Consider the following 24867-nt stretch of genomic DNA (forward strand, 5'->3'; position numbering starts at 1 on the left):
GGCGCGGCGTGCGCGTGGCCCCTGACCTGCTGGCTGGACGCGGCGCGCAGCCTCCTGGAGCCCCCCGCGCTGGAAGGTCAGTGGCCGCTCCGCCCGGCGCCAGACACTGGCGCGTGCTCCAAGCGTCCTTACGAGCAGAGCATCGCACGTGTGCCTCATTTGCATGGCAAACGTCCCATGTTACATATAACATTATTAGAGACCCGGAAATTCCGCGAGTACTTTTGACGTCAGGCTAAATTTCAAAGCTTTAGTTGGCTCTACCAGCATTTGCTTTTCCATTGGCTGACTTCTAAGTGAGTTTTTTTTGTTAGTCAGCTTAACCTTTTTCCTAAGTTCGCGTATAGCTGGACATCGTTGGCTCACGGTCGGAGAGGGGCGGGTCCAAATAACACCGGTCCAGTCATGAAAACAGTGGAAGAGTATGAGTATTCTTACTTTCAGCAAAATAAATCCGTGAAAAATTAGGACCTCTAAACATACCAAATATGTATGACATAATTTACTCGCTTTCCCTATTATGGGTTATTGCATTAACATGCCACTACATTTTTTTATTTATGGATTTTAATAGGGATTTTTGAAGTTAAACTTTTTTGCTGAGTGAGCTACAATTTTCGAGCGTTATGAAAATTCCGATCGCAAGAGGGGGAAAGTTATGTACATGAAGGGGAATCCGGTTGAGGAGGGGAGTGCGTCAGCAGCGACGCCACTCCACCGCTTGTGCTAGCATTTAAATGGGAAAACGAAAAAAAAAAAAAAAGGGGGGGGGGAGTGGGTTGAATAGCACGCTAGATGCTAGTTGTAACGGCTGGAAAGGGTCAACAGGGGAGAGGTACTAATGACACAGCGGTGATGCTACGGAATACTCGTAACACCTCTTTTGTTTGTTCTCAATTTTTTTCTATTTTTAATAATACCAGCTTTCTTACTATTCGGAATTATTATCTCCTGTTCACTCAAAAAATACTAATACCTATTAAAAATATGTTTCACTACTGTCATGTGTGGTCTCCCTCACACTTTTTTTTAGATAATGTGCACTGTATTTGTGTTTTGTATTACATTTTGTCATCAGGTTTTATGGCACTGATATAATAATCGTTAAAACATATGTCGGGAAAATTTTCATAAGAGTATTTACCTAACTTATCATACATGAATATGCTCTAATAATTATTTTCTTTATTTTCAGTTTCCAAAAATTTATTTCGGAAAATATAATTGTATCAGTAAAATATGAAAAAGCAAACCGGAAGAAGGACATTTAAAATATTCTAAAATGATCAAGGTCAATGTGGTTTGATCATGATTCTGTTTATGGCTAGATCCTTTAGTGTGTATAAGAAGATTCACTGTATCCCTATAATGTGGAGTGCCATATGGGATATAATGAGTGAGGTACACTTATAGTGAGCTGTGTCCATTTTAGAATTATTCTATTTGACCAAAAAATGGTGTACAAACATTCCTAAACTAGTATTGATTGAAATATATTTCCGTATGATAAGGAAGTGTATCCAAATAAAATAGCAGTCAAGGTAAATTGTTACGATGTCATTGATTGGTGGGTGTGTTGTTTACCTTGCAGAGTACGAATGGTTTGACGTTATCAACGTCGGAGACTCGCGGCCCAGAAGCGTCACGTGCTGCACTGGGAGCATTGTCTCCAGCCTCGAGGCAGCTCCCTGCAATCGTGAGTATCATTCTACTAGTTTACTTGGTGACAAAGGGTAATGTAAATGTATTTGGTTATCTCACACAATATCCATAGTAATTATAAAGACACGCTTTCATGTCCACTCCACACTACATTGCTAGAGACCTCGCTTGGATGTCGTATTGCTCATGAGCCGAGGGTCATAGGTGCGATACCAACCCCACGGCATCACTCACATTCATGAGCACAGAGTCGGCGCACAGGTTCTGTAGCTTCTGTGTGAAACTGTGTGACAACACCATACCAAACGATACAAACTAACTTCTTTAATTACGCTTCATGCCAGAATAAATCAATGTGCATGTGTCTAGTAGTTTAAAATAATAATCAGATAATGGTTTGTGGTCGATTCGAGCTGGAATCACACTTGGTTGAAATAATTTCCTAGTATAATGACTGCGACATCTGTCCATCACGAAATGTATTGAGAACCGACAGCTCAGACGAAGCAAACTAATCCCAATTCCAAAACTTCGTATTAGTGATATGTTACATTAAACAGCTTGCAAATGTGAACCTCAGTGAGCTAGGCTCACCGCTGCCATTGACACATGAGGTACTTCAGGCTCAGCGAAGGGGCTCAGCTCGTCTTCAGCAGGACCCGGGTTCGAACCCCACTCCCACTTGTCCCGTCAGGCGCCACTGATACCTGCAGTAGTCGGCCCATTCCTTCCCCACTACCGATCTGTCTGTGGCGCGCGGCACTCTGAGCCAGGGTCACGTTCGTGCAGCTTTACACGAGTGTCAGTAAAACTGCTCTTTCAATTATATTATGTCTTCCATCAGCTTCCATATACCTGTGGCCGGCAACATGGTACTCTTATTTTAGTTTCATCCAAATGGGGGGCATTTTCCAACAGCTACAAGTACATAGCAATGTTACTGGACTAAACTAAAGATTTGGTCCTAGTCTCTCCTAAATCTCGTAAAATGCTTTACAAAATTTTTGTGTGAATTATGATGTAATAACGATAGAAAACAAACTTCCAAGACATGATCCGCAATAACATCAAACTCGTTAAATTTGAACTCAAGCTCGTTTAACTCTGAGGTACAGATTTACAGGGCTTGTATGGTTTTACACATCAGGATTTAAAATTTATTAAGTCACAAAATTGTATGGTTTAAGGAGTCTCTTATTTCATATTTAATGTGTTGAACTTGAATAACTACATATTTAAAGGTTTGCATAAACAAAGAAGTTTAATAAAACAATGTATTTATTTTGTGTATTTTTTTCTAAAACATCATGCTATTGAGCTCAATCACGATAAAATGCACAAGGTAATAAAAACATTTGTGATGACAAGAGAGATTATCATAATTTTTATGTTCGAGACAAATCTGTTAGCAGTTAAAAATATAAAACAATTTTTTTTCACAGATTAAAAAAAATAATCCATTAATAACTACAGTTTCAATTAATTCCCAGTAAGGGGCATTACGTGTGTTAGTGGTAAACTATAAATTAGATAATGAGGTTCTTAAAATAATTCAATTGAAGGCTTCCATGAGCTTCATGGGAAAGTGTAAACAGGTGAAGTACATTCACGTGAACCTTCAACTGCGTGTAACACTATCCTAAAAAAATACTGAATAAATTATGCTGAGTATGCGGGGTAATCTAACAATTATAGCCAAGGATGGATGCAAAGGTTGAAGTAGCAAATAGTTACATTAACTTAGTTCGTTTAATCATGGGCAAAGGCCTCACGTGGTTCATCATACAAATACATCATTCTTTCACATATAATTAATACTTGCTTAATACTGATAGTGCTAGTATACATGCCACGGCAAAATACGTGAACGCATATCTATATTTTCTTTAGGATTAAATGCTTGATAGAATACATAATATTAACTTGATAGATACTTGAAAGAAATTTTACAATTAAGTATTAACGCTTACACACAAGGATAATGAACACTAACATGCCTCATTAGAGAATACAAAAACGTCAAATGAACATGCAGGCGACCGCGGCCTAACCTACACTAGGCGGTATAAGCTTACTGTAAAGCATGATAAAGCATGATATAAAAGGAAAATTCACAAATTAATACATTAAATACATTACGTAAAAACAAGTCCTAACGAAGACTTTAGACCAGACGGGGAGAGACGTCAAACAAACTATGCATGGTACTAATACAAAAAATGATCAAGGAAAACAATAAGTGCCAAATAGAATTTAGACGGTGACGGCCGAAATGGAATTTATAATACAGCTATTACCAAGTACCGTTTACATTACTGTAAGGGTCACCACCTTACAACACTTACGTGCATTCTCCCCGCTGTCACACACTCTCTCTCTAAAGCAAGTATCTGACTACATGCTTAATTCACGACCAGCACCGACTGACTGCTAACGAACAAGAAAGGCCTTCATGGCATTACACCTAGTTTTAATTAAGCAAGAGGGCGCCACGCGCATGCGCGGACACCTCACGAGGGGAAGACAAACACAGCACTGGACGCAGAGAGGGGGGGGGGGGGAAGGTAGGGAGGGTAGGAGCGCCGAAGCCCGCCGCGCGGCGCGAAGTTCAAGTGACGCGCACCGACCACTTCACAATAAACACTTATTGAATTAATGAAACATGTAAAGAATATTAACGATAGTAGTATTATAATTATAAAGAAACAATAAGCTAAAACATTATATTATAAAAGTAAAATTATCAAGGAAAATACTTCGTTATTACTTAATTAATTTATTCACGTACCTTAACTGTTCTTTATTCCTGGTGTCTAGCAATACATGGAATATGTTTTAACGAGTAAAGTATCATTAGGTAGTCTACGTTTAAGTAATTATTTCCCAATCTCTCCTCTAAACAAAAAATGTCGCTGTGCATTGTACAATAAAAACATCGCTATAAGAGAAAAAGTATTCATAAGTTATTCTAGTTTAGTGTATTTGAAAATTATGAATCTTACTAACATAAATCAACATGAAGTATCTGTTAAGTACATTTTATCTAATAGCACAGTGTTCATATCTCAGCAAACTGCAGTGCAGTATTTGTTTGAAAGTGATATCGTGTCAAAGAAAGGAATCTCGCCTTGTACCACTTGACACGTGGGACTGGACTGCAGGGAGGAATGCTCCAGGAAGAGCGAGTAAGGGGAAGTGTGTGATCCTCTGCAGGCTCGACGGCTCGAGAAGACTGCCCAGGGGCAGCACCAGCACCCGTGGAGCCGACCAGCGCCTCGCAGAAGGACCTGGGCCACCCAAAGCCGCGCCGGCGATGGTCACATCACGGGCCCGCCGCCGCTCCGTACCGTCGCTTCAAGCTGGTGCGCCCCTCGCCGGGGAAGTACTCCTGCTAGCGTGGCTGCAGGCTGCTCCAGTACACGAGTTGAAACAACACCAAAGAACCATTTAGGATAATCATTTGGCCAGCACTACGGTTAGAAAAATAAGAAGAAAAGATATTCAATATTTATATAAATACTTTACTTTCAGTTACATTTTAGACGGTTTTCATATAGCTTTCAGGTGATTCGTCTACTAATTCCGTAGTGAACATTGCTTCAGTCTCTCAGTTTCAATAAACATAAAGGGTTCATGTGTTCTTAAAAAATATTTAAAAAGCTTCGGAAAATTATTATTTCGAGTTTCTGAAGAAACATTCAATGCGGCAATCGAAGCAGTAAATTGTTATTCTGCCTCGCGCTGAGAGTTCCTCCGAGCAGCAACACCAGTACAAGTCCCGTTTGTCCTATAAATTAATGCTGTAAACGGGCACAATACCAGTGTTTTTAAGTGTGTACTTTCTGCAAACGTATCATTCAAGGTGAATATTGCTTCAATCCGTCATGTCACTAAACAATAAGTGTATTTATATGTTCCAAAAACGTTAAAACAGCTTTAGGGAATTATTAACTGGATATTGTGATAAACTATTCACTTGTGGTGCTAGAAGCAGTAACTTGCTATTCTGCCTCGCGCATGAGAATTCTTCCACGCAGCAAGACCAGTACAAGTTTCGCTTGACGTATAAATTGATGCTGTAATCGGACACAATTCCAGTGTTTTAAAAGTGAAAACCAATAAGTGTTTCGAAGCTGTGGAAACTTGGTAGAACACTAGGACTTGATTATCGAGTATTTCCTGCAAACGACAAGACGCTGTAACTACAAACAATGTGTGATTCGTTGTTCCTGCACGCTCTTGTTTGATGGTGCAAAAATGAAGACAAGCGAGGAGACACGGCCAAGTGCAAAGAAAACGAAGACATAAATAGCGTTTATCTTTGATGTATGACCAACACTGAATATCAGTAGAGCAATTATGTTTGTTTTGAAAAGAAAACAGGCAACTAATAAAGTAACTGGTAAGATTGTGTTTTTTTTTTCTTTTTGCTAGTAAAGAGAGGAACAGAGTGTTTCTTGTTCTTAAATTAAAAAAAAAAAAAGTGACTGTTCCTTTGAATACTCGCCACAAATATTATGTAACATCTAACCACGGTAACGAGCAAATTCCTTTTTTTCATGTTGCAAATACTCTTATAAAACGAAACTCGGACAAAAAATTTATGTAAAATTCTTAAAAATAATATATTAATATTAAACATTTTAGAACAAATATTATAATACTAAATATTGTTTTGTATGCTTTTTTTGCTTAAGAGACTGAAATCAGTCTGTAAATACTTTTTTTAAACAAGCTTTAAATTTATTGAAATGATTAAACATTTAAGATTAAACATAAAACTATCATCATGAAATCATTTTATTTTTCATGGCATCAAAAATTATATATATATTACAAGCAAACAATCATGCAAATGATGGGTTAAAACTGGGGTTAAATAACAAAAAAAAAAAGCATAACTCCATAATTAGTTGATCTATAGAATATATAACGAATGATTTTAACTATTCTAAAATTTATCAACAGGTATGGTTCGAAACAATTTTTGATAAGAAGAACCATTACTGTTAGGGTTTGAAAAACACAGAGGTTTGAATAATAAAAATAAATAAAATTTCCATACCAAGTTCACTATTCACTCCGTTCTTATTTATTTTAACTTACTAAATTTGGTATAAAACATTTGTTTAAAGCAAATTTTTATGTAACTAACCATTACTACAAGAGGTGGAAATAAGAAATTTGAAAGACAAAAATAATTTAAATTTTTTAGATGGTACAATATAAAATGTATGCACAAATACTTAAACATTAACTTTGTTTCTTTCAAACATTATATTCGTAACAAAAACTATAGAACACTGAAATCTCAGGTTTCTGTGTTTTAAATAAAAACCAATTATTTATTGATTTTTTTTTGCATTATATATAAAACTAGCTGCCCGACCCGGCTTCGCACGGCTATACTAATGGAAAAAAAAATCCACATCTCCCATTTACAGTAATGGTAAATAAAAAAAATTCAGTGATCATTTATTACAATGCTGTATAATGTACCGGAGAGAAAATGAATAGCACCGATGGTTTCCCTACTCGTGCACGCAACGTACAACTGATGTACCCGTACTTCGTTACGGCAGTCTACAGGCAGATCACTCTTGCACCGCTCATTATACATGCCCCTCCTTGTGGGTACGCCACTGCCGCGCGATGCCCGTTGCCATGGAGACGCAGAAGGCATGAACAATACAAAATCCTGTTCTCATACAGACAAAGTACCCACTGTTGCCTGGTTTTAACCACCCATGGGATCTAATTTTCGGAAAATGTCATCCTGCGTAAATAAGGAACATTACTGTGAAGTTTCAAGTCTGTAAAATATATATACTTGAAAAAAAGGGCAATTTTAGATATTTAAAGTTACCGCAAAATTTCAACGGTGATGAGGACTGCACTAACAATGAAATAGTCGTTGCCATAGAGACGAATGAAGCATCAACAATACAACAGCCATTGCTATGGTGATTTCCTACAAAAAAACTGGAAATTTTGATATATTACGCCCCCGAAACTCCCCTTGGGATCGGATTTCCGCAGAATCCGTTCTTAGTGAACGTCTACATCACAAAATGAGTAACTATGCTAAATTTGAAGCCAATCGGGTGTATAGTTTTAGAGATCTCGTGATTGAGTCAGTGAGTGGTATTTCGCTTAATAAACTTCTAGCGCCTGCGGCATTGTCAACACACACTTCGTACGTGTACTGCATGTTGTATCTAACCCCCTCCAACGCATTTGATTCTAAATTGTACTTTTAGTAAGGATCTCTAATGTTATTGATAATATAAATGTTCTATCCAACACTGAACAATTTTTCAAATCGGACCAGTGGTTCCTGAGATTAGCGCGTTTAAACAAACAAACTCTTCAGCTTTATAATATTAGTATAGATAAACAGTTTTAAGACAAGGGCTACATACAAGCGGTTAATCCAAAACTGTATACGACGTGATTTAATGTATTCAGTACATGCTATAGCTAGCAGAACATTTTCCTTTAACCTTTTAAAACCATTAAATAAGAAATTTTTAATTAGATAATATATATAACTGATTTATAAATTTATTTAAAGTTATGTGCAATAATGAGAAATATTACAAGCAAAATAATTTAGGACTCTTCCCTCTTAAGGAAATTTCTAAATAATTTGCCCCATAAAACGACAAGGCCAGCTGTGTTTCTCAGAGCCACCAACAGATAGCAGCACCGTGAACGTTTGGCAGTTGCGTACGTTCCAGTACAGCGCTGGTTCAAAGCAGTGTTGCCAACTCGTGGGATTTTTCCCATTTCGTGGGAATTTTGGGCTCAAAAATTTGAAAAAGGGAAAAAGGGAATATTAGCACTAAAATGCCTCAAATGTGGGAAAAACTGTAAAGACAATATCTTGACAAATTTTATCTTATAAATAATATTTTAAAGGCGAGTTAAATATCAAATAAATCAAAGCAAACAATTCTATTGACTTGTTTCATTTGTAGGCGATTTCTGCTTCGTGCTATGAAGTTTTCGTTCTTCCCATTATATGCTCTATGGGCAAAAGTTTTTTTTTTATCTGTGACATTTGTAAGACTGCCAACTGGTAGAGCATTTTTCATAGATAAAGGTTGGTGGCATTTTTCGTATTATTAAGTTGCGTAGGTTTTAAAATCGTGCTACATGTCGTAAAACGTAAATAATTGGTAGTTTGTACAGCATGTGTGATGTAAGTGACGAGAGTGTTTTTCACACAAAGAAACAAAAACTTTCATCAGGTAACAATGAAGACGATAGTGAAATACATGTTAAAAAACGTGTCACATCTGCCAAAACATTTCAGAACTCGTGGCTGCAAGAAGAAAAATTTCGAGGTTGGTTGCAGCCTGTTGATAGCGACAAGAATAAAGCATTTTGCCGAGCTTGTAATGTGGCTGTTTCTTGTGGCAAAAGTGAATTGGAAAAACATGCAGTTACAGGTAAGCATGTCAAAAATGTTAAACAAATAGGAAGTAACCAAAGCATTTTGAGCTGTTTTGCAAAAAAAGATGAAAACAAGGTGCATGTTGACAAAGTGAAGACTGCAGAAATAAAACTAGCATTTTTTTTTCGCTGAACATAATGTTGCATTCCAGGTAGTTGAGCATTTAATTCCAGTGATTAAGGAAGTCTTTAGTGATTCGAAAATAGCTGCCGATATTACACTAGGTCGCACAAAATGCACACAAGTAGTAAAAAACATTGTTGCACAAGTAGAAACAGAAAAGACAGTCGAGACACTTAAAACTGTACCTTTTTCTGTTTTGATTGATGAAACTACTGACATCGCAGACAAGAAATGTATGTGTATCCTGGTAAAGTACTTTTCACCCCTTAATGGACGAGTGAAAACTGAATTGCTTGAGTTGGTTACGCTAGATGCTACAGATTGCTCTGCTGATAATTTGTTTATTGCTTTCTGTAACACTCTTGAGGCAAAGGATGTTCCTTTAAAGAATATAACAGGGTTGCCACTAATTTTTCATTTACAAATTCCCTGACATTTCCCTGATTTCCAGACAAAAAAGATGTTTTTCCCTGACAATTTTTTTACTACAAAATCACAAAAAGGATGATATTTTTTGTTATTCAAATCGCAATAGTTTCATTGTTAGAACTTTTGGACTAAGTAAATTAAGTTTGTTTAGTTACTATGCAATAGCAATAGAGAATACTAGTAGATGAAGCGAGGTTATGTTAATACATACATTCAACTATAAACAAAATTATTGCCCTACACCTACTCATAAGTAAGAAAACTCATTAAGCTAACATACTGTATTCATATTTTCTGATAATCCTATATGGAAGACAGTTACAAAACACTTTCAGTTTTTGAAAAAAAATATTCATTAAAAAAATTGCAACACAACATCTGCTGGCAATTTCAACAGCTGAATACTTCAAATTTAACATATAGTTGTATAATTAATTCCTTACCTGTCTGAGCACCAACAGCATTAATTCATCCATTCAGAAAATTTTTTGCAGTAGTAAAACATAAGTTTATGCTTTACAGTTTGTTGAAAACTTAATGCTTCCCACACAGTAACATAGATCTACATTTTTTGATGCACATTTTTAAGACATTTAACATAAAACTTAGTTCACTTAAGCACAAGTATTTACACAACTTCCACACTTCTCAATGATTAAAATCCCAATTTAATATTTCTTCACAAGGCCACGAATTTGTTCATCAACAAGGGTCAACTCTTCCAGTTTCTTCTTTTTTTGCATTTCAAGATCATTTTTAATATCTGCAACCCTTTTCTTCTCATCCTTTTCTTTTTCTTTATCTTCATTACTTTTCTTCTGTTCAGTCTGTGCATCCTGATATTTACTATGAGCATTGCGGGCAGACAGAATCATAGTCTTTGTAATATTCAAATCTTGTACAACTCCACCAGATGCTTGCACTCCATCCCAAACTTGTCTTTGTGCAATCAGAGACCTCTCATGCATGTTTTCAACAAGACAATCTTTATTAACTGAAAACCCACGTTCTACACTTGCATTACCATGCGAAAATACCAATACCATTTTGATAAATGTTACTAGTTCTTTGGATGTATCATGCTTCACTACAAAGTTTGTCCAGAACTCATCTAACCTAGATTCTTTTCGACGAAAATTCTTTAAATCTGCTAACATTTCTGGACTCTGAAAGACTTCTTTGAAGATAGAGTGGATTTTCTGTGCTTCCAAACCAGACAGCCAGTTGTTTTCTACAAACACTTCTAATGACATCTGTAAACGCTGCTCAGCTATTTGGGGCGATTTCACTATCATTTGTGGATCACAACAAGTAATACCCTTCGCAAGCTTGAATTTTAAAGGAGACTTGATTATAATTTTCTTGCACGTTGTTTGGAGAATTGTGCGGCAGTCCTGCTTGAAAGAAAGAATGTCAATTTCTTTAACTGGATCTATTCGTCTTAGAGCATCACGTGTACCATACCCTACATCTACCTTCTTTGCATGTAACAGAGCTTCAGATTTTGACAAATCAATGCTTGCTATACTCTTGGAACTTATTGTCTCAGGCTTCACAAAATGTTTCATCAAGGACATAAGAATGTTAGTGAGTTCTGTGTGTAAGAAGGGTGCCATAGGGGCATCAGTTTGAAAGCACTCCAAGAAGTCTTCTATTTCCTTCACAAGAAAACAAAAGAAAGCTAATTTAGCAGGCATCAATTTGTCACGTATACCTCCTACCATTGCTGCATAGCTACCAGACATAACTGGTTCCTTCTTATTTTCCTTAACTCCCTCTACATACTTCTTCAAGTTGGGAATAATTTCAAGGGCCCTCTGTGCAACCTCAAAGTTCTGAAGCCATCTCACATTACAAAATTTAACTGGAAATTTTGTTGATCCAGAAAACATTGTGTAGTCACTCCTTCTTGCACTCCTTGAAAAAGTTGTAAATAGCATGCAAAAAATGAAAAATTTTCCATTCACAACTGTTCATTCCGACCTTAAAAGCATTGTGAAGAGTATGCAACCCACACGAGCCAATTTCCATTATCACATGATCTGAAGGGTCTCTGTTCAAGTCTGCTATTAAGTCTGCCAAAAACTTAATATTCACATTTGGCCCATCCATGGATAATTGCATTAGCTTTCGTAAGTCTAGTTCTGATACTGCCTCTTTAAAAGATCGTATAAGGTCAGCAGCAGTTGTATGACCCAAAAAAACTGAAGTGAAATAATGTGTACTTACAGTGTCCTTAGATTTGCTCCAAAAGCGAATGACAATGTCCATCTGTTCTTTCTGGGCAATTTTATTAAGTGATTCATCAAAAGAAATGACAAAGAAATCACACTGAGAAATTTCTTGCAATAACTCCTTGTGAAAATATGGAGCTAAACCATAAACTATGGTGTATGAAATCTTTGTGCGTTGAAGACGCATGTTCATGGCTATTGAACTATCACTAAACATAGCTTTGAAAACTTGAACAGCTTTCCCTGCAGAATTCACTGACTAATGATTCATTACAACTAGAAGGCACCATAATATATCGGCTTTGGTATTTTCATTTTTCAATAAGAATGACTGCAATGGACGAGACGTAACAGACTGTTGGGAGACAATTTCTTTTGTATTTAAGAATGACAAATTTTCACTTTCATTAACATCTTTTGCACATTTATTCTCTTGCAAACTTTCCTCAGATTGACTAAATCTTGAAGACTCCTGAGAACTAGTACTTGCATCAGTGTTACTTTTTTTTAGGAAAATTCTCAGATCACATTCACTATTTACCCGAGAACGAGACTTATGTTTCTGACCATTGAGATGACTTGTAACTGCTCTTTTTCCCATGTTACTTAAACTGAGAGTGCTCCGACACAAAGAGCAGAAGAAGACATGCTTGTCTTTCTCAACCTTTTGAAGCCATGGCTGAAACCGTTGATCACAAAGCCAGCCATCATTAAACTCAGTAAGTCTGGACTTTGAGAGTGACATCTGCAAAAAGAAAAATTAACTTTTAGACTAACAATACTCAATTCCATAGCCCAAAGCACAATCCATAACGAACTTTTATCTTTTTGCGGACTAAAATTATCCTTGGCCAATAATATTTCATTTGATCAGTAGCAGCCACATTCATTGCAGGAAATTAGTACAATTAACATATTTGGTAAATCCTCCAGACTTAATTTGGTTTTGAATAATTTTATAAAAACCTAATCATTAAATTAAATAGGCCTAATTTGAAACTAATACAATGCTAGTAGTATAGGATAGGGGCCCCGAGCGCACGGGTTCTGGGTGTGGTGCCGGTGCCGGTGTCCGCCATATTGGATTGTGACGTCACGGCGGCCATCTTGGAGGAGTGTAACGGGACATAGCGTAACGGGACAAGTTTGACCTTGACCTTTGACCCTCAAAATTCGCCAAAATTGGGCAAAAATTGCCCAAAATTCGTCAAAATTTACATTTCTGTGGAAAAAAATTCCGCCAAAAAATATCAAAAAATTCCACAATTCAAAAATTAGGATTTCGAAAATCCTCAAAAGTCGTTTTGCCTTAGAAAGAACCCAAATTACTTAAAGAGGCTTAAGCATCCATGTCTACAGCCTCTGATAAGCCTCTGACGTCATCATGGAATATGTCATTTTGAATAAAGATGTCACCGTTGCAATTATCGTTATGGTCGCCATCTTTAAATTTGGACGCCATCTTGAAAATCTTTAATTATTATCCGATTTTAATGGAAAAAATTCCAAAATTCATCAAAAAATTAACTTATTCGAATTCTGATTGATTATATCGATTACCGTCCTCGGTTCGAACCCGGCGAGTGCAAAAAAAACTAAAAATGGCGACAGGCTCCTTCCTCAATGGTGGATGCAGGCAGACTGACTCCTATCACTTTTTTCAAAGCATATATATCGTCACCTAGTATGACGTCATGTCCGCCATCTTGAAAATCCATAATTTTAATGCTAGAGATTCGGGAAAAATTTTAAAATCATTAAAAAAATTAACTAATCGAATTAAATAATAAAAAAATTCCTTATAACCACCGTTGCACTTTTCGTAACGGCCACCATCATTTAATCAAGAAACTGGAGGTCACCATCTTGTTTTCATCCGCTAGAGTGTGCTGATACCATGTTAGTATACTTAACCGGTCACCACACCTTTAACCTTGACCTTGAAATTGACCTTGACCTTGAAATTTGACCTTGACCGTGAACTTTAACCTTGACCTTGATATTTTACCTTGACCTTGTCCTTGAAATTTGACCTTGACCTTGAAATTTGACCTTGACCTGGATATTTGACTTTGACCCTGAAATTTGACTTTGTCCTTGTCGACCATCATGGATTCGACATTTTATGTTCAGTACATGCTACCAGGAGCTACCACCTGCTGGAGTACGCCATCTTGTGTGTGTGTACTTGTATTATAGAGTACATTTCCATCTGGATAATTTTATTCTAACCCGCTACAGTGCAGTAATCATTTATTATAGAGGTGCCCCCCGCCATCTTGAAATACGGCCGCCATCTTGAAATCATGTAATAATGTAGCTAGAAAAGCGGGAAAAAATCCAAAATTCATTAAATAAATCACTCATTAACTTACATATTGATTCGATCGATTCCTGTCCTCGGTTCGATACCCGATCGATGCAAAAATGTTTAATATTATGTAAAAAATAATAATTTCAATAAACCATGTTCAACATACGTAAAGAGACTCTAAATCCTCTACAACCATCATCCTATCAGACATAAAGACCAACATATTGGTAATTCATAATTTTAATGCTAGAAATTCGGGAAAAAATCCAAAAATAATTAAATAAATTTGTAATCCATATAATGATTGATTGGATCGACTAAGGTCCTTGGTTCGATCCCTAGCCGATACAAAACAACTTTAATTAAAAAAATACTAAAAAAGTGTTAGGTTTGAGAAAATAAAAACACCACAAGTTCTTTTAAAAAAATTTTATTACATAAATTCAATACACTACTACAAGTACAAAAAAACACTGACAAATTAGCAAAGCCTTTTGGATTCCTCGATTCAAACAGTCTTCTTATTGTACGGACTAAGCCTTTTACATGACTTTAAATGTCTATCCGATCCGGTCATCACCACAGCCACAGACGGACTGAAGTCCATATCACCAGGGTCTCACTTATATAGACTCATCAGCCGGTACAACACAAGAGTCAAAACAATAACCATGTTCATTATACGCCCACTTAACTTTCTCGGTGCATTTTTTATAATGAAGATGTAAGCTATCAAGACGTGAAATTAGTTTTTTGCACTTATTGCACTGAAATTGTATTCTTTTAACATTACTAGAACAACTGCTTCTTTCATGTCTGCGAGCATTTGAGGTGATAGTAAATGATGCGTCACAGTATTTGCACTGACGCAATGTACGCTCTTCATTAGTTGAAGAATCCATTGCTGATGATGAAACTTCGGATGATGGTGGAACAGCACATATCGAAGTCTCCTCCAGTGTTGTCAGAGGCGTTGCCAACGGGATCTGCTCCAACATCGTCGGCGCTGGCGTCATGGTTCCCGTAGTCGATGGTACATCCTCCATCGAGTTCGACGTTAAAGTCGGTAAAGATGCCATCGAAGTCTCAAGAACAGGCAATTACACGACTTATGCACCAGAAGAAACAAACTAGGTGATCCGTACACCGTCGACGGCAGTAACAAACTGAGCGTCCTGCTGTCTAGGACTCGCTTATATACATGCACCGGATGGAATAATACGCTAGTCAAATCAAGAACAATTTATTATAATACTAGAGTCAAAACAACATTAAAAAAATAGAAGCACCATCAACAAAAAAAAGGCAGCACATTTGGAAGCACCGACAACGAAAAAGGCAGCACCATCATCGAAAAGGCCGCACATTTGTCATTGGCTCCAATATTCATTGGCTCCAATATTCATTGGCTCCAATATTCATTGGTTCCATCAGTCTATTGATTCTATCAGTCTAGTGACTCCAACAGTCATTGACACCAACAGCCTTTTTCTTCATCAGCTCCAATGATATTTGGCTAGAATGCTACGAGTCTAAGAGACTATGAGGCTACAATTCTACGAGTGTACAAGACTCCTCCAACTACCTTCAAGTGTATAAAGCTCCAAATGCTCCAACAGCTCCAACACGCAATGTACGCAATGTACGCGCAATACACACAGTACACACACAGGAAACGGAACGTACACACAGTACACACAGGAAACGGAACGTACACACAGTACACACAGGAAACGGAACGTACACACAGTACACACAGGAAACGGAACGTACACACAGTACACACAGGAAATGGAACGTACACACAGTACACACAGGAAACGGAACGTACACACAGTACACACAGGAAACGGAACGTACACACAGTACACACAGGAAACGGAACGTACACACAGTACACACAGGAAACAGAACGTACACAGTACACACAGGAAACAGAACGTACACACAGTACACACAGGAAACGGAACGTACACACAATGACTACACTTCGTTCGCGCAGTATAAGCATTTAATGAGAACGAAGCACGTTTGGACGGAAATTCTATAAAACGAAAGCTCATTTAACGAAAAGGAGGCGCATTCTCTCGTTCATTCAACTTGGTAGGATGCAATCGTCAATGATAAGTTAGGATATAATCTCTCCAACAGTTTATATTTCCATTACCCATCGACTCCAACAGTCATTGACTCCAACAGTCATTGGCTCCAACAGTCATTGCCTCCAACAGCTCCAAATGGCTCCAACAGCTCCAAATGGATCCAAATGCTCCAAACGACCTCCAAATGCTTGACAGCTCCAAATGGCTCCAAATGCTCCAAACGGCCTCCAAATGGCTCCAACAGCCTCCAAATGCTTAACACATCTCCAAATGGCTCCAAATGCTCCAAACGGCCTCCAAATGCTTGACAGCTCTAAATGTCTCCAGCAGCTCCAAATGCTCCAAATGGCTCCAACAGCTCCAACAGCTCCAAATGGCTCCAACAGCTCAAAATGCTCCAAACGGTCTCCAAATGGCTCCAACAGCTCCAACAGCCTCCAAATGCTTAACTCAGCTCCAAATGGCTCCAAATGTTCCAAACGGCCTTCAAATGCTTGACAGCTCCAAATGCTCCAAATGGCTCCAACAGCTCCAAAAGGCTCCAAATGCTTCAAAAGACTCCAAATGCTCCAACAGCTCCAAATGGCTCCATCAGCTCCAACAGCTCCAAAAAAAAGGCTCCAAATGCTCCAACAGCCTCCAAATGCTTAACACAGCGCCAGATGCTTCAAAAGGCTCCAATTATCGCATCTGTCTTCGTCGGCATTTTCTCTTTTGCTCCCACTGCTCCAACAGCATTATGTTATATGATTCCATGGATACTTTGTTACGTAGCTACAGGTCTACGAGGTTCCAATGCATCATGTTTACGAAGCTTCCAGGACACGAGGCTACATGGCTACGAGACTACATGACTCTAACTGATTACAATAGCACCACTCAGTGGTGAGAGTTAGGTTATCTAATGCAAAGCAAATTGATGTAAGTAGTTCTGACTGTCATCAACAGATGTAGCCACGTGTTGCTTGCAGGTAAATATTAATTAGTTATTTTATGTGGGATGCGGGATGCTCACTAACGATCGCAAAAGAAGGAGGGCTTCGCTAGACACCAAGGAGAAGGAAGTTCGTCTTACATGTTAATGCTTCGCTGATGTCTCATGGCATATTATTTGACTGAGTAATGGTTGTTTATTTCTTTAATTCCACCTGGTAAAATTATTGCAAATTTTAATTTATTAGCAGAAATTCACTAATTAAATGTAGCTCTGAATAAAATGACATGACTCATTAGTTAAATATCCTTCATGCAGAGATCGATTTCACACAAATAATCAGGAGCACTCGGAGAAAATCATTAGATGTCTAGCCAGGAATAACCAGAAGCACTTGGAGAAAACCATCAAATTATTAACAAGAATAATCAGGAGCACACGGAGAAAACGTAATGACAAGAATAATCAGGAGCACACGGAGAAAACATAATAACAAGAATAATCGGGAGCACACGGAGAAAACCACCACACGTTTTCTTGATATAAAATTAGAGGAAAAAAAAAATAAAAAATAAATTAATAAAAAATTTAAAATAAAAACAAAAAATACATAAAATTCTGGCTTGTACTAGAACTCTATCTTTGCTCATCAATGAGAAGTTCACAAGCTAGCAGAATCTTATGTATTTTTTGTTTTTATTTTAAATTTTTTATTAATTTATTTTTTATTTTTTTTCCTCTAATTTTATGATATCAAGAAAACGTGTGGTGGTTTTCTCCGTGTGCTCCCGATTATTCTTGTTATTATGTTTTCTCCGTGTGCTCCTGATTATTCTTGTCATTACGTTTTCTCCGTGTGCTCCTGATTATTCTTGTTAATAATTTGATGGTTTTCTCCAAGTGCTTCTGGTTATTCCTGGCTAGACATCTAATGATTTTCTCTGAGTGCTGCTGATTATTTGTGTGAAATCGATCTCTGCATGAAGGATATTTAACTAATGAGTCATGTCATTTTATTCAGAGCTACATTTAATTAGTGAATTTCTGCTAATAAATTAAAATTTGCAATAATTTTACCAGGTGGAATTAAAGAAATAAACAACCATTACTCAGTCAAATAATATGCCATGAGACATCAGCGAAGCATTAACATGTAAGACGAACTTCCTTCTCCTTGGTGTCTAGCGAAGCCCTCCTTCTTTTGCGATCGTTAGTGAGCATCCCGCATCCCACATAAAATAACTAATTAATATTTACCTGCAAGCAACACGTGGCTACATCTGTTGATGACAGTCAGAACTACTTACATCAATTTGCTTTGCATTAGATAACCTAACTCTCACCACTGAGTGGTGCTATTGTAATCAGTTAGAGTCATGTAGTCTCGTAGCCATGTAGCCTCGTGTCCTGGAAGCTTCGTAAACATGATGCATTGGAACCTCGTAGACCTGTAGCTACGTAACAAAGTATCCATGGAATCATATAACATAATGCTGTTGGAGCAGTGGGAGCAAAAGAGAAAATGCCGACGAAGACAGATGCGATAATTGGAGCCTTTTGAAGCATCTGGCGCTGTGTTAAGCATTTGGAGGCTGTTGGAGCATTTGGAGCCTTTTTTTTGGAGCTGTTGGAGCTGATGGAGCCATTTGGAGCTGTTGGAGCATTTGGAGTCTTTTGAAGCATTTGGAGCCTTTTGGAGCTGTTGGAGCCATTTGGAGCAGTCAAGCATTTGAAGGCCGTTTGGAACATTTGGAGCCATTTGGAGCTGAGTTAAGCATTTGGAGGCTGTTGGAGCTGTTGGAGCCATTTGGAGACCGTTTGGAGCATTTTGAGCTGTTGGAGCCATTTGGAGCTGTTGGAGCTGTTGGAGCCATTTGGAGCATTTGGAGCTGCTGGAGACATTTAGAGCTGTCAAGCATTTGGAGGCCGTTTGGAGCATTTGGAGCCATTTGGAGCTGTCAAGCATTTGGAGGTCGTTTGGAGCATTTGGATCCATTTGGAGCTGTTGGAGCCATTTGGAGCTGTTGGAGGCAATGACTGTTGGAGCCAATGACTGTTGGAGTCAATGACTGTTGGAGTCGATGGCTAATGGAAATATAAACTGTTGGAGAGATTATATCCTAACTTATCATTGACGATTGCATCCTACCAAGTTGAATGAACGAGAGAATGCGCCTCCTTTTCGTTAAATGAGCTTTCGTTTTATAGAATTTCCGTCCAAACGTGCTTCGTTCTCATTAAATGCTTATACTGCGCGAACGAAGTGTAGTCATTGTGTGTACGTTCCGTTTCCTGTGTGTACTGTGTGTACGTTCTGTTTCCTGTGTGTACTGTGTGTACGTTCTGTTTCCTGTGTGTACTGTGTGTACGTTCCGTTTCCTGTGTGTACTGTGTGTACGTTCCGTTTCCTGTGTGTACTGTGTGTACGTTCCGTTTCCTGTGTGTACTGTGTGTACGTTCCATTTCCTGTGTGTACTGTGTGTACGTTCCGTTTCCTGTGTGTACTGTGTGTACGTTCCGTTTCCTGTGTGTACTGTGTGTACGTTCCGTTTCCTGTGTGTACTGTGTGTACGTTCCGTTTCCTGTGTGTGTACTGTGTGTATTGCGCGTACATTGCGTACATTGCGTGTTGGAGCTGTTGGAGCATTTGGAGCTTTATACACTTGAAGGTAGTTGGAGGAGTCTTGTACACTCGTAGAATTGTAGCCTCATAGTCTCTTAGACTCGTAGCATTCTAGCCAAATATCATTGGAGCTGATGAAGAAAAAGGCTGTTGGTGTCAATGACTGTTGGAGTCACTAGACTGATAGAATCAATAGACTGATGGAACCAATGAATATTGGAGCCAATGAATATTGGAGCCAATGAATATTGGAGCCAATGAATATTGGAGCCAATGACAAATGTGCGGCCTTTTCGATGATGGTGCTGCCTTTTTCGTTGTCGGTGCTTCCAAATGTGCTGCCTTTTTTTTGTTGATGGTGCTTCTATTTTTTTAATGTTGTTTTGACTCTAGTATTATAATAAATTGTTCTTGATTTGACTAGCGTATTATTCCATCCGGTGCATGTATATAAGCGAGTCCTAGACAGCAGGACGCTCAGTTTGTTACTGCCGTCGACGGTGTACGGATAACCTAGTTTGTTTCTTCTGGTGCATAAGTCGTGTAATTGCCTGTTCTTGAGACTTCGATGGCATCTTTACCGACTTTAACGTCGAACTCGATGGAGGATGTACCATCGACTACGGGAACCATGACGCCAGCGCCGACGATGTTGGAGCAGATCCCGTTGGCAACGCCTCTGACAACACTGGAGGAGACTTCGATATGTGCTGTTCCACCATCATCCGAAGTTTCATCATCAGCAATGGATTCTTCAACTAATGAAGAGCGTACATTGCGTCAGTGCAAATACTGTGACGCATCATTTACTATCACCTCAAATGCTCGCAGACATGAAAGAAGCAGTTGTTCTAGTAATGTTAAAAGAATACAATTTCAGTGCAATAAGTGCAAAAAACTAATTTCACGTCTTGATAGCTTACATCTTCATTATAAAAAATGCACCGAGAAAGTTAAGTGGGCGTATAATGAACATGGTTATTGTTTTGACTCTTGTGTTGTACCGGCTGATGAGTCTATATAAGTGAGACCCTGGTGATATGGACTTCAGTCCGTCTGTGGCTGTGGTGATGACCGGATCGGATAGACATTTAAAGTCATGTAAAAGGCTTAGTCCGTACAATAAGAAGACTGTTTGAATCGAGGAATCCAAAAGGCTTTGCTAATTTGTCAGTGTTTTTTTGTACTTGTAGTAGTGTATTGAATTTATGTAATAAAATTTTTTTAAAAGAACTTGTGGTGTTTTTATTTTCTCAAACCTAACACTTTTTTAGTATTTTTTTAATTAAAGTTGTTTTGTATCGGCTAGGGATCGAACCAAGGACCTTAGTCGATCCAATCAATCATTATATGGATTACAAATTTATTTAATTAATTTTGGATTTTTTCCCGAATTTCTAGCATTAAAATTATGAATTACCAATATGTTGGTCTTGATGTCTGATAGGATGATGGTTGTAGAGGATTTAGAGTCTCTTTACGTATGTTGAACATGGTTTATTGAAATTATTATTTTTTACATAATATTAAACATTTTTGCATCGATCGGGTATCGAACCGAGGACAGGAATCGATCGAATCAATATGTAAGTTAATGAGTGATTTATTTAATGAATTTTGGATTTTTTCCCGCTTTTCTAGCTACATTATTACATGATTTCAAGATGGCGGCCGTATTTCAAGATGGCGGGGGGCACCTCTATAATAAATGATTACTGCACTGTAGCGGGTTAGAATAAAATTATCCAGATGGAAATGTACTCTATAATACAAGTACACACACACAAGATGGCGTACTCCAGCAGGTGGTAGCTCCTGGTAGCATGTACTGAACATAAAATGTCGAATCCATGATGGTCGACAAGGACAAAGTCAAATTTCAGGGTCAAAGTCAAATATCCAGGTCAAGGTCAAATTTCAAGGTCAAGGTCAAATTTCAAGGACAAGGTCAAGGTAAAATATCAAGGTCAAGGTTAAAGTTCACGGTCAAGGTCAAATTTCAAGGTCAAGGTCAATTTCAAGGTCAAGGTTAAAGGTGTGGTGACCGGTTAAGTATACTAACATGGTATCAGCACACTCTAGCGGATGAAAACAAGATGGTGACCTCCAGTTTCTTGATTAAATGATGGTGGCCGTTACGAAAAGTGCAACGGTGGTTATAAGGAATTTTTTTATTATTTAATTCGATTAGTTAATTTTGTTAATGATTTTAAAATTTTTCCCGAATCTCTAGCATTAAAATTATGGATTTTCAAGATGGCGGACATGACGTCATACTAGGTGACGATATATATGCTTTGAAAAAAAGTGATAGGAGTCAGTCTGCCTGCATCCACCATTGAGGAAGGAGCCTGTCGCCATTTTTAGTTTTTTTTGCACTCGCCGGGTTCGAACCGAGGACGGTAATCGATATAATCAATCAGAATTCGAATAAGTTAATTTTTTGATGAATTTTGGATTTTTTTCCATTAAAATCGGATAATAATTAAAGATTTTCAAGATGGCGTCCAAATTTAAAGATGGCGACCATAACGATAATTGCAACGGTGACATCTTTATTCAAAATGACATATTCCATGATGACGTCAGAGGCTTATCAGAGGCTGTAGACATGGATGCTTAAGCCTCTTTAAGTAATTTGGGTTCTTTCTAAGGCAAAACGACTTTTGAGGATTTTCGAAATCCTAATTTTTGAATTGTGGAATTTTTTGAGATTTTTTGGCGGAATTTTTTTCCACAGAAATGTAAATTTTGACGAATTTTGGGCAATTTTTGCCCAATTTTGGCGAATTTTGAGGGTCAAAGGTCAAGGTCAAACTTGTCCCGTTACGCTATGTCCCGTTACACTCCTCCAAGATGGCCGCCGTGACGTCACAATCCAATATGGCGGACACCGGCACCGGCACCACACCCAGAACCCGTGCGCTCGGGGCCCCTATCCTATACTACTAATGCTACAGATGTTAACAATTTTCAACGTACAAAATAAATAAACACACAACCACTTTATAAAGAAACCTGAGACAGTGTTCCAATGCAACATAATAATTACAGCCTAATGCATTAATATAAATTAACATAGATTTAACTATTCGGTCTATGTTAAAAACTTAAGAAATTTTGAAACTTGATATTTAGGCCAAGAAATAAATTCAACACCTCTTTACCAGAAAACTAAAATAATAAAAACCGGTAAACTAATTTATGATTTTGGATGTTTTTACCTTCATGCCGATAAACTTTTTTTAACCTAGTAAAAAAATTTGTTGCGCTAAGCGCGAACGTTGCGGCAAACGCGATAAAGTTTCTGATAAGGAATTGTATTTGTAAAATTCGCGCTGCATCTGCCGCCAAGCTAGGCCTATTGTGATTCCAGCATAACAACATAACCTGCTAAACATTGTGACCAAGTCTCACGGTGGCATTTGGAAAACAGTGTAAAGTCAAAACTGTTTTGTGAATCGCAAGCTATTGAAGTACGTGAATCCAAATCCAGTGAAACAGGTCACATTTTTTGCTTACATACAAACACGTGCTACATTTTGTAAAAAAAAAAAAAAAAAAAAAAAAAAAAACATGTTAGTTGTTTTTTTTATTTTACAACTATCGCGCAATCGAATTGCGTCAGCATTAGCATTACCGAACTTCTCCACGTGCGTCTACACATAAAACAGGGTTTTAAGGACTTTTCTTAAAAGGTCGGTAAAAATTAGTAAACCTATAAGCAGGTTTCTAAATAATTACTTACATGCCATGAAGCTATAGACGTCGCGTCGGCAGTGCAGTGACCTTTGTTTACACCAAACAAAAATTACACTATGCGTAAAAAAATTACAACTATAATACTGACATTGCTTACGTCCACTTACCTTTTCACGTTTTCTTCTTAGGAACTCTTTTCTTTAATTAATCAATACAAAACCACGGGCACATCAGTACAATCAAAGATGCGGTCGCCATTTTTATATCACATTCGATAGTCAATATACTGAAACAATCGAAAATGGAATATGAACACTTGTACAATCGATTCTGAGTTTTCGAAAATGTTGTCGCAGGCACGGTCGAAATCGGAGTAGATCAAATAAAAATACGTTTTCAGAACAAACACTACACGAGTTGCATAATTCTTCCGGTAAAGTTATTTATTTTGGTATTACAAACATGCAAATTTTACAAAATAAATACCCAAATCTGTGTTTCTGGAATATACGCCCGAATTGAGAGCTAACCACTAACCATTAAATTCCCTGACATTTGACTACTCTTTTCCTAATTCCCTGACATTTCCCTGATTTCCCTGACAGCTTTCAAATTTCCTGACAATTCCCGGTTTTCCCGGTTTTCCAGACGAGTGGCAACCCTGATATAATTGGATTGGCATGTAACAATGCGCCTGTCACGGTCGGTTCACATAACTCTTTTGTTACAAGATTAAAGACTGTAACACCAGGTCTGATAGTTCTTAACTGTATCTGTCATACATCGGCTATAATAGCCAGCAAAGCATGCGAGAAACTTCCCCGGTCATGCGAAGAATTATTGCGATGTGTGTGCAGTTATATTTCTGGAAGTGCTAAGCGGTGTGCCATTTTGCGAGAGTTTCAAGAGTTTTTTAACACTGAACAGCATAAGTTGCTCAAATAATCTGGTACAAGAGGGTTGGTATTGCATCAATGTGTTGTTCGTCTTCTAGAGAACTGGGAACCTTTGCAACAATACTTCCAACTTGCCATTGTTGAAGATAAACTTAAGAGTGCAGAGTTCATTTTTAATGAACTACAGAACCACTACACCAAGGCATATTTGCTTTTTCTCAAGTATGTTTTGACTTATTTTAATTCTTTCAATGCACTTTTTCAGTCAAGAAAAATACTTATACACAAGTTGTTGGAAGCATCTAGCACCCTGATAAACAATTTTGCACAAAACTTTTTGAAAGCTGAGTGTCTCAATCAGCTGAAACAGACAAATGTGAACCATCCTT

The 24867-nt window shown here is 37.8% G+C and overlaps 1 protein-coding gene across 2 annotated transcripts; it reads right to left on the bottom strand.

Annotated features, from left to right (window-relative positions):
- Positions 1 to 3397: 3397 nt before the first annotated feature.
- On the bottom strand, positions 3398 to 24240 carry LOC134527854 (uncharacterized). 2 transcript variants are annotated; one of them, XR_010074300.1, is made up of 3 exons: positions 23750 to 24240; positions 10117 to 12652; positions 3398 to 5069 (listed from the first exon to the last, which is right to left on the bottom strand). XR_010074300.1 is itself a non-coding variant. In XM_063360816.1 (2 exons), the coding sequence occupies exon 2, from the start codon at positions 11611 to 11613 to the stop codon at positions 10342 to 10344; it is 1272 nt and encodes a 423-aa protein (XP_063216886.1). In that variant the 5' UTR covers positions 11614 to 12652; positions 23750 to 24240; the 3' UTR covers positions 6838 to 10341. The 2 variants fall into 2 exon arrangements, 1 of the variants encoding a protein (XP_063216886.1); XM_063360816.1 differs by lacking the exon at positions 3398 to 5069 and having other exon boundaries at positions 6838 to 12652.
- Between the last annotated feature and the right edge of the window lie 627 nt (positions 24241 to 24867).

The sequence above is a fragment of the Bacillus rossius genome, chromosome 1 (genome assembly GCF_032445375.1).
Source record: "Bacillus rossius redtenbacheri isolate Brsri chromosome 1, Brsri_v3, whole genome shotgun sequence".
NCBI lineage: Eukaryota > Metazoa > Arthropoda > Insecta > Phasmatodea > Bacillidae > Bacillus > Bacillus rossius.